This window comes from Mytilus trossulus, chromosome 9 (genome assembly GCF_036588685.1).
Source record: "Mytilus trossulus isolate FHL-02 chromosome 9, PNRI_Mtr1.1.1.hap1, whole genome shotgun sequence".
Classification (NCBI taxonomy): domain Eukaryota; kingdom Metazoa; phylum Mollusca; class Bivalvia; order Mytilida; family Mytilidae; genus Mytilus; species Mytilus trossulus.
This window is the reverse complement of record NC_086381.1, coordinates 63,837,125-63,846,214: the sequence shown is the minus strand read 5'-3', so window position 1 is coordinate 63,846,214 and position 9,090 is coordinate 63,837,125. Positions and strand designations below refer to the sequence as shown.

Below are 9,090 nucleotides of genomic sequence, written 5' to 3'. Positions count from 1 at the left end.
AGGAAGGCCAGAACGGTAGCATTTACAGTTACCAACACAGCTGGATTTTTGCCTCCGCATTTTAAAAGTTCCTTACACGAGGATGCAAACTCCATTTCGGTTTCCAACTGTCATTGATTCTTTCTTTCATCAAATCCCAGTGTTCATGACTTGGTACATGTACCTGTCGAATACATGCATCAGGCTGAGCCCAAACAACTCCTCCTTGATTTACTTCTCTTTTGATGTGCTCTGGAAAAGAACCTCTTGTAGACGGAATTGCATCACAATGCCGCTGCTTCCTGGCAAACAATTCACATCGTGCCTCGCTTCATATTTAAGCCAACAAAAACGTCCTTTACATCTGAAAAACCTTCCATTGTTGGCCAAGCTGACCTCTTCCCTTCCCTACGACAATTCGACAAAGTGTCACATCCGCTGAATACATGGACGAAAGGAAGAGCAGCTACACAAAGACCAAATGCATTTGATATGTCACGTACAGGAAGCCATCAAAAGTCTTTATTCCTTCCATAACCTTTTCACAATGTGTTCTACCTAGTTTTGCGATTGCTGTTATTCTTGATACTATTACATCTGTGTCAGTACTACCTAAAATTACATTTTACAACACTTTTCATAATCATGCCGAACATGGACAAACATTCGTGTATCTGCTACTTCATGATAACAAGGGGTAGATAGGAAGTATCCTTATTGAAATTGCAAAGAATATTTTCCCCATGAGTAACATACACATTTTTATTAGTCTCTTAAGAATCAATTTTGTCAGCAAGAAACTTGAAAAATTTCGTTTCGTTGTCATCTTCACAGAGAAAACTACTCCAAACCCTTGGTGTTCTACCAGAACCAACACGTTTCCATCTGACATAAAAACCTTGCCTTTGTCTTGTCACAGCCTTTAAATTATTCATTTAGTAAACATCAAATACAATGTTTACTCTTGAATACTTATCAATGCAAGATTTTATGTAAGGCAGTATGACATCATTTGCATAATCATAAAATATTTTTGCCCAACTTTGTGACCTAGAATTAACCATTGCTGCCCACCCAACGATAAATGCGTCCGAATTTGGATCAGAAAATCGCAGAATGTTTCAAGTAAACCCATTTGCAGCAATTTAATACCACTATGTCAAGAAACATTCTGAGATAAAGACGGAGGAGAAGTTTGGTTTTTATGGATAAAGAAATATTCCAAGTAAAACTGTCTACTGTGACAAGAAATGAAAAGTCTAGAAAAGATATCGCAATCACTTTTAAGGTTCTCTAGCTTTGTCTTTTACAAAGACGTTTCCAGTTTCATTTTGTGGCCAAAATAAGAAGTTGTTATTTTTAATTTGGTTATCAAAAGCAGCTTCTCCTTCATTTGCATTTGCTTCAAAAGATCTTCGTATTGTTTGGACCAAAATTTTTCGTATTTATTTACATATCTTACATGTTCAACAATTTCCTAAATGGAGTTTTTTTTTAAATCTGACGACTCTTCAAGAAAATGAATTTGCAAACTAGTTCATCACTTTACAAAGTCTTCAAAGCTACTAGTATTTAAAAAGATCGTTTTGTGTTTTCGCAGAGTATTCATTAGGTCGTTCATCTGTTATCGAATGACCCAAACCACAAGATCTTTCAAATTCATCTTCTAGTATACTGACCCCTGTTCCAGCTACCATCCATTTGTTTAAATTGGATCTTCGGTTAATCCTATGGCACCAACATCGCCCTTCACAATTGCATTATTCTGTTTTTGTGCCTGATCAATTGTTTTATTAGTAAGTGTTGTTCAAAAATTTTAACGCTTAACGCAGTCGTTAAATCTGTGTTAAACTTAATCACTGGACATACCTCGATTAAACCCCTAACGCAGCGTTAAAGATGGCAGCCTTAGATTTAGCCTTTTTTCATGTACCAATTCAAAGAAAAGAAAGAACAAGCAAAGAAGAACTTACCGTAGACTACACTGATACAGAACTTAGAGCACGCTACAGATTTGGGAGGGAAGGCATTTTATTCTTATCTGATCTAGTAAGGGACAGGTTGACACGTCAGACAAACCGGAATCATGCCCTCAGTGTAGAACAACAGACAATGGTGACATTGAGATTTCTTGCCAGTGGAAGTTTCCTCCAGGTCATAGGTGATCTATATGACACATTAGGTAAGACTTTATACTTTTAAAAGGTTCAGCTGTTTACACATGTTTTCTAATGATATAATATTTCAATTTGAGAATTTTATGCAGGATCTGTAAAGTGGCAATTCATAGTGTACATGCACATGCATTTATTGTTGTATTTGTTTCTTCCATAATCTGCACTAGTCTACAGTACCATATTTGTTTACAAAATAATTGGGCAGTCATTACCCTAAAGTTGTGCATCTCTACTTAATAGGTTTGGACAAAAGCACAGTTTCAAGAGTGGTCGATTCTGTTTTAGATGCCCTTTGTGAAAAGAGGAACGAGTTCATTCAGTGGCCTACTAACCTTAACCAAACCAAAGCTGAATTTTACGAGTTTGCTGGGTTTCCAAACATTTTGGGTGCTATTGATGGGACACATATAAGAATAAAGAGACCGCATCATGACGAACCTTCATTTATCAACAGAAAAGGCTACCCAAGCCTGAATGTTCAAGCAGTATGTGATGCAAAGGGTAATGTTATTCTGTTTTCATCTTCACATAATGTAATTTTAAACTGTCACATTGTAAACAAATCTGCTGTTCCCCTGAATTAAATTTCAGAAACCAGTCTCACTATAGTCTGTTCCATATAACGAAGTCTTTATATTATAATTGCTATTAATATAGTTACTTTCAGACCTAGATAAAAAAAAAATCCATACAGTAACTGTAATAAAAAAAAAAGTTTTCCAGCTTAAAAAAAATATTTTCCTAAAAGAATGTACAACTTATTTATAAGTACCCCCCTTTTTCCATTTTGTACACTTGAAAAAAAAAAGGCGCTGGATTAATAAGACTTATAGGGTTTATAATCTTTGACCCCTCCCTTTTTGGGAAATGTTTCTTAAGGTTTACTAGTTTTTTTTTTTAAATTAATAGACAAAAAGTAACTTAAACATGTAAAGTTGTGCTTTATATAATGTTTTAACTGATTTTTTTCAGGTAGATTTACAAACATAAATGCAAATTGGCCAGGTTGTTGTCATGATTCACATGTTTTCAGAACATCACAGGTGAGTGTAAATGGTTGATTAATAATCAGCTTCATTAGTCATTAGAATATAATGGAGTATCATGAAAAACAGATCATAATTATACATAACATTGAAAACACTACTTTATTTGATTCTATTAGTCCCAGATGGTATATATATATTTCTGTTTTATGTAGACAACCTAAGTGAAGATGCAAAATATTTTCACTTTTTTAAATGTTCAATGTTTCTGGTTTATATCATATTAATAGAGACATATATGTATTATATATGTCCCTGATATCAGCCAGCAAAAAGTGAATGAAAAATGTCTGGATAAGAACGGTAAAATGTTGTACGATTGTCAATGCTATATCTTTTAAACAATGCAAACTAAATTGATATGCATGTATATTCTTTAAAAAATATTTTTGTTTTGTATTGTATTTATATTTATGTATTGTATAATATTCTTTAAAATAGATATATTTGCTCATGCAGGTTTGTGCTCACATGGAGAGAAATGGCAATTGGGAAAATGGCATCTTACTTGGTGATAGTGGCTATCCCTGTAGGTCTTTTTCAATGACACATTTTCTGAACCCCAATGAACAACACCATAGAAGGTACAACAGATGTCATGCAGTCACAAGATCCATTATTGAAAGAACATTTGGCAGATGGAAGAGATGTTTCCACATATTGCATTCTGAAGTAAGTTATTATTTAGATGATTTTATTACTACTTCTTATTGATTGGAGTATATTTTCCCTTTCAAATTATAATCATAATATTTTTTTTTAAAGAAAATTACAAAACCACCCTCCACCCTCCCCCTTTTCCACTCCCTCTCACTCTCAATACTATATCGAATAAATTTGCACCCGAGTTGTGTCTTAGATATATATCAACCGGAACTATTTGGGTACATTTTTGTATATTTTTGAGACTGTTACCAACAGATTGCACAAATGGATCAGTGGTCCCAGAGAAAAAAAAACACACTACGACTTTTTTGCATCTTATTACGTCCTTCAACCACACAATCTAGTGTATTGTGTAACCCTGCATGGTAATTTTTTTTTAATTTTGCAGATTCGTATGGATCCCAAAAAGGTAACCAAAATAGTAATGGTTTGTGGAATCCTACACAACATCTGCATACAGCTAAATGAGCCAGATGTAGCTGATGAGCTTGTTAATGAGGATGTTGAAAATGGAAACAACTATAATGGACAACAGGATGGAAGAGGGATTAGGGAGCACATTGCTGACACTTATTTTAACCGTCATTAAATTTAAAACATCTCTTTCACTTTCTTTATTTTTATATATTGTAATCCAAGAAACTTAAGTACCACGATCATTTACGATTTCATAAAATTGTTTAGCTTTGAATGTTACAAAAATCATATTTGGCAATTGCCAAATCTTGCACCCACAATGAAAATAGAAGATTTGGTATGCTTGCCAATAAGATAAAATGTTCTATACTTCAAATGATATAGATATGAGCAATTGTATAGCCATCAACATTGAAAAAGTCAATTTCCTTTATATAGAGAAACGTTGTTGGTAAAATAAGACTCAGTATTGGAATTATCATCTTACCAGCTTGAAATTATCATATTTGACATCAACATGTTAATACATTGATATCTTATCTTCATTGATAAAGCTACAAAAATGACAAAAAAACAACAAAAAATCCAAATTGCTGACAGTATTCATTTATAAGTTATATAATCATCAATTTCAATCACAAAGAATTCATACATACGATATGTGTTAATAGAAAAGTCTATCAATATAATATATGCAGTATTTTAATAATTTGATTTTGTAATAAACACAGAAATTTGGAAAAAAACAATTAAAACAGGTCAATCATTTCAGTAAATAGATTCAAACATTTAAATATCTAACAACTTGAAAAGTTTTCTAAATGTTTTAACAATCACTGCCCTAAAACTGACAATAGTTCAAAGGCATCAGAATCTAAACTGTCATATTTGCTAAGCAATTTCCTCAACAGATCTACTTGTAGTGTATTCTTCTCTAGTTCCTTTTCAAGAACTGCACATTATAATGTATACACATCTTCAGCTGTCTTTTTCTTCTTGCTGGGTGTATGCTGTATGCTGCAAGAAAAAAACACCACATTCAAAATAATTACTGTATAAATAACCATTATAAGTTAATTGGGGCATAATCAAGTTCTGCCAACTTTTAAAAGTCCCTTTTTCCTAGAGGGTGTCTCATCAGTTGTATTATAATGGAACAATTATTTCTTTTTTTGTCTACTTATTTGAATTTTTAGTACCATGAGGTGTGCATCAAAGTTAGGGAGCCTTTGATTTTTAGGTTGGGGAAGAGGTCTCAAGGAAATTAGAAAAAAATAGGCAGGACAGGATTTTTGAGAAGAAGTAAAAAGTGTCATGATAAAACACTTTACAAGAAAAAGGCAGGATGACAATTTATGTAAAAAAAGTCACGCACCGGGTAATCTAAAGAGAAAAGAAGACAGGACCAAAAAGATTGAAAAATTAAAAGGCAAGACAGAAATTACAACAACAACCAAGGCAGGACAAAATCCTCCCCCCTTAAAAAAAAGGTTGAATGCTCACACACTCCCAGTAATCTGTTTAGGTCAGTGGTTTTTCATTCATATTGTATTTTTTATGATTTTCTAATTTTCCTTTTTTTTAATCCATTGGCATTGCATGGTCTTTTATACGCTATCAGTTTTTATCATTGTCGAAGGCTGCACAGTTACCTTATAGCTTATATCCATGCACTTTATTTTAACTTTGCTAGATAGATGTCCTATTGACAATCATACCCCATCTCCTTTTGTGGGACGTCCGACGATCAATTTTTCAACGGCAGCTTTCAGATATGTGTTTGTAACTTTTGTAGGGAATTTCTTATGATTTTCTAATTTTCTGTTAAGAGCTTAGACGAATATAAAATTATGAGATCATTCTATCTCAAAATTGTGAACCGAACACACATATGGAGACTTATATAACTGTTGAATGTATATAACTGCTGATGTCATGAAATAAGAAATTTCTTGTGGTAAATATGTAGTAACATTACCTGCATGAACTTGAAGATCTTTTTGACTGGGAAGATGCTGAAATACTTGGTCCTGGAGATGTGGCATTTCTATCAGTCTCTTCAGCATCATCGGCTACAGGGCAGGTCTGCTCATTATTCTGCAAGTTTTCATGATGTCTGTCTAAGGCTCTCATCCAGACAGATTCTTCTGCTGTAGGTCTGGGGATAGCTGTGGCAGTGCATTGAGACTGGCTTCCATTTGTGGTGGAAATTGCTTCTAAAATATCAAGTCAAGAAATAGCAATAGAAATTCTTGTAAAGATTCTTAGTATGAACAAATCTATACAAATAGATAATTTTAAAGCCTTTTATAGCTGGCTATGCTGTATGGGCTTTGCTCATTGTTTAAGGTTGCACAGTGATCTTTTTGGTCTCTTGTGTACAGTTGTCTCATTGGAAATTATACCACATCTTCGTTTTTAATATATATATACGGACAATGACCTGAATTCATAGGTGACATGTGAGGGAAAAAAATGGTTTTATTTCAAAGTAAATTATATTGTTTTTTTTACTTTTTTTACAAATGACCTATGAAATGGTTAAGAACAAATGTGAAAGCATAAACATATAACACATATGCAATTATAGTATATTATATGTTATTCAGGTCTCAGGCAAGGTATATCATGTGACATTCCCGGCTTAGAGTTTATATCCCCTGAGCCGAAGCCCTGTTTTCATTTTTATTGGGTTTTTTTTCAGTTTAAGAAGGTCACTTTGAAAGTAAACTGATTTTTTTTATTTTGAAAACAGAAGTACAAAGAGGAATAACTCTTAGATTATTCATTTGCAAGATTATAAGAAACAGGCTATAGTCTTTCTTCTATGGTGTAAACATTTGATAAGTTCGTATCTGTACATGAAATTATATGTTTTAAACTTAATAAGTTATTATTTTAATTGATTTAAACAGTTTCATCACTTTAAAACAGTTTCAAATTCTTTTAAAGTCATATCTCCGTAAAAAAAATCTTTTCAATATTACAAGGGACAAAAAAGCGGCAATAGCAAAACAAAAAACAACACGATGGTGAAAGTAGGTTGTGCAATCAAAATAAAGATTAATAAAGGTTACATACTGTTTCAAGGATATCCAAATGCAAAAAGTGTAAGTTAATAATTCAATCCTTTATGTACAAGTGATCACTAGTTGCGCATAAGTATGAAAATTTAAAAGTAGTTTGACATGTATATATTTTTAGAACATGTCAAGGTCAAATATATTTAAAGCGAGGAAATCCCATGCTATGGGAAACCCTTCTGTCAAAGCAGACGACCGATAGCGTAAACTTATTTTCTATATCTACAGGTTAAAATCAAAGTTTTTAAGTCAAATTAAAGAATGAAATAAGAGTAAAAATTAAATTGAATTTAAAAAAAACATACCATTGCAAGTTATTTCTGTCTCCAAGCCACCAACTCCAATGAATGAGGCACTATCCCTCATAGCATTAACTATATTTTCTTCGGCAACAGTTAGCTGTGTGGGTGGTGGTCCACCTCCAGTTTTGCCCATTTCCTTTCTGTTGTTGGTGAACTTCTCTTTGGCACCCCGACACATATTGCGGTATTTCTTCCTGACTTCTGTCTCACTCCTCATACAAAAACCCAACGCATTGACTTCCTCTGTAATGAGTTTCCATAACTCATTCTTTTTCTGGTTAGTAACTTCTGGGGAAAATCCCCCTTTCAATAACTCCAACTCATGAGTAACTCTGGAACTTATAAGGTTGGCCTCAATTGATGTGAAATAAGCTTTTCTGTCCCTAGGCAATTTTTTTGAAGACAATTCAGCCATCTTGGTAACAGGAAGTGAAGATTTTCTGTGCATTATGGGTAACATTTTAACGACAAAAAATTTAACGACTCTTAACGCAGTGTTAGTTAACATTGTCGTTAAAATTTGAACAACACATTTTAACGCATATGTTAGCTAACTACTTAGTTAAGATTTAACGACTCGTTAGCCTTAATCATCGTTAAGGCTAACGACACTTTTGAACAACTGGGCCCAGTCTTTTAAATCATTGAACGTCACAGAGTCATGACATTATTATACATTTTCAGTTCAGCTTTCATAATCCGAAATTAGCAGTTCAAGCAAAATACATGCAGTTGTCTGATGCGCCTGTCTAGTCCTAGGTACATTTGAACATACTTACAAAGAAACTGCCGTTCTTGTGTTGCAATATTGGCTTCAGTATGACAACATTTCCATCCCCTATCACGCAATATATCACCTAGAGTTTTAAAACAAGTCATTTCAATGTGCAATCCACCAAACATGACGATAAACTTATCTTTTCCGTAAAAATCAGGCCATTCCCATTGAATTTGCTTAAGCATTTCCAAAAGTGGCTGATCTGCAGTTACAATTGATGCTTCTTCGGGATTCGCCACATTTTCGCCTTATCCATCGAATACCTGAGAAATGCCTGGTTGTGCTTACAAATCGCTCTTTATGTCTATGAATAGTTTGCACATGCATAAAAGTGTTAAACACATGTGTATCATAACCTTGAAAAATGTTATTAAACCAATTCATAATATTATTAGAAATCCAAACACACTAAATATATGGTAATTAGTTCAAATGTTTTTGAAAGAATTTTGTAACATTTTCGCGCATGCGCAAATACTGGATATGTCAAATATTCATTTTTAATAAATATGTGATGTAAGGAAGGTAGCCGCCAAACCTGATAATAGGTTTTTACTAAAAAAAAGTTCAAAAAAAGTTTTCCAGAAAAATCTGTTTTTTCAAACTGAAAAAAACAGCCATTTAGAAAATGGCCGTGGCCAT

The 9,090-nt window shown here is 33.3% G+C and overlaps 2 protein-coding genes across 2 annotated transcripts; one reads left to right on the top strand and one right to left on the bottom strand.

Annotated features, from left to right (window-relative positions):
- The first annotated feature begins 1,878 nt into the window (after nucleotides 1-1,878).
- On the top strand, nucleotides 1,879-4,457 carry LOC134684842 (putative nuclease HARBI1). Its single transcript, XM_063544152.1, has 5 exons — nucleotides 1,879-2,161; nucleotides 2,397-2,657; nucleotides 3,129-3,199; nucleotides 3,662-3,874; nucleotides 4,257-4,457. The coding sequence occupies exons 1-5, from the start codon at nucleotides 1,879-1,881 to the stop codon at nucleotides 4,455-4,457; spliced, it is 1,029 nt and encodes a 342-aa protein (XP_063400222.1).
- Nucleotides 4,458-5,244: 787 nt separating this feature from the next.
- On the bottom strand, nucleotides 5,245-8,085 carry LOC134684841 (uncharacterized). The gene is made up of 3 exons (XM_063544151.1): nucleotides 7,674-8,085; nucleotides 6,264-6,501; nucleotides 5,245-5,302 (listed from the first exon to the last, which is right to left on the bottom strand). Exons 1-3 carry the CDS (start codon nucleotides 8,083-8,085, stop codon nucleotides 5,245-5,247), a joined length of 708 nt encoding a protein of 235 aa, XP_063400221.1.
- Between the last annotated feature and the right edge of the window lie 1,005 nt (nucleotides 8,086-9,090).

What these genes read in the sequence shown, in the direction of transcription:
- LOC134684842 (XM_063544152.1), top strand. Translation starts at nt 1,879, where the DNA reads ATGGCAGCCTTAGATTTAGCCTTTTTTCATGTACCAATTCAAAGAAAA. An exon ending in TGATCTATATGACACATTAG is followed by an intron (nt 2,162 to 2,396) that starts GTAAGACTTTAT and finishes TCTACTTAATAG; the next exon opens with GTTTGGACAAAAGCACAGTT. An exon ending in AGCAGTATGTGATGCAAAGG is followed by an intron (nt 2,658 to 3,128) that starts GTAATGTTATTC and finishes GATTTTTTTCAG; the next exon opens with GTAGATTTACAAACATAAAT.
- LOC134684841 (XM_063544151.1), bottom strand. Translation starts at nt 8,085, where the DNA reads ATGGCTGAATTGTCTTCAAAAAAATTGCCTAGGGACAGAAAAGCTTAT. An exon ending in GACAGAAATAACTTGCAATG is followed by an intron (nt 6,502 to 7,673) that starts GTATGTTTTTTT and finishes TTGATATTTTAG; the next exon opens with AAGCAATTTCCACCACAAAT. An exon ending in AGATCTTCAAGTTCATGCAG is followed by an intron (nt 5,303 to 6,263) that starts GTAATGTTACTA and finishes TTTTTCTTGCAG; the next exon opens with CATACAGCATACACCCAGCA.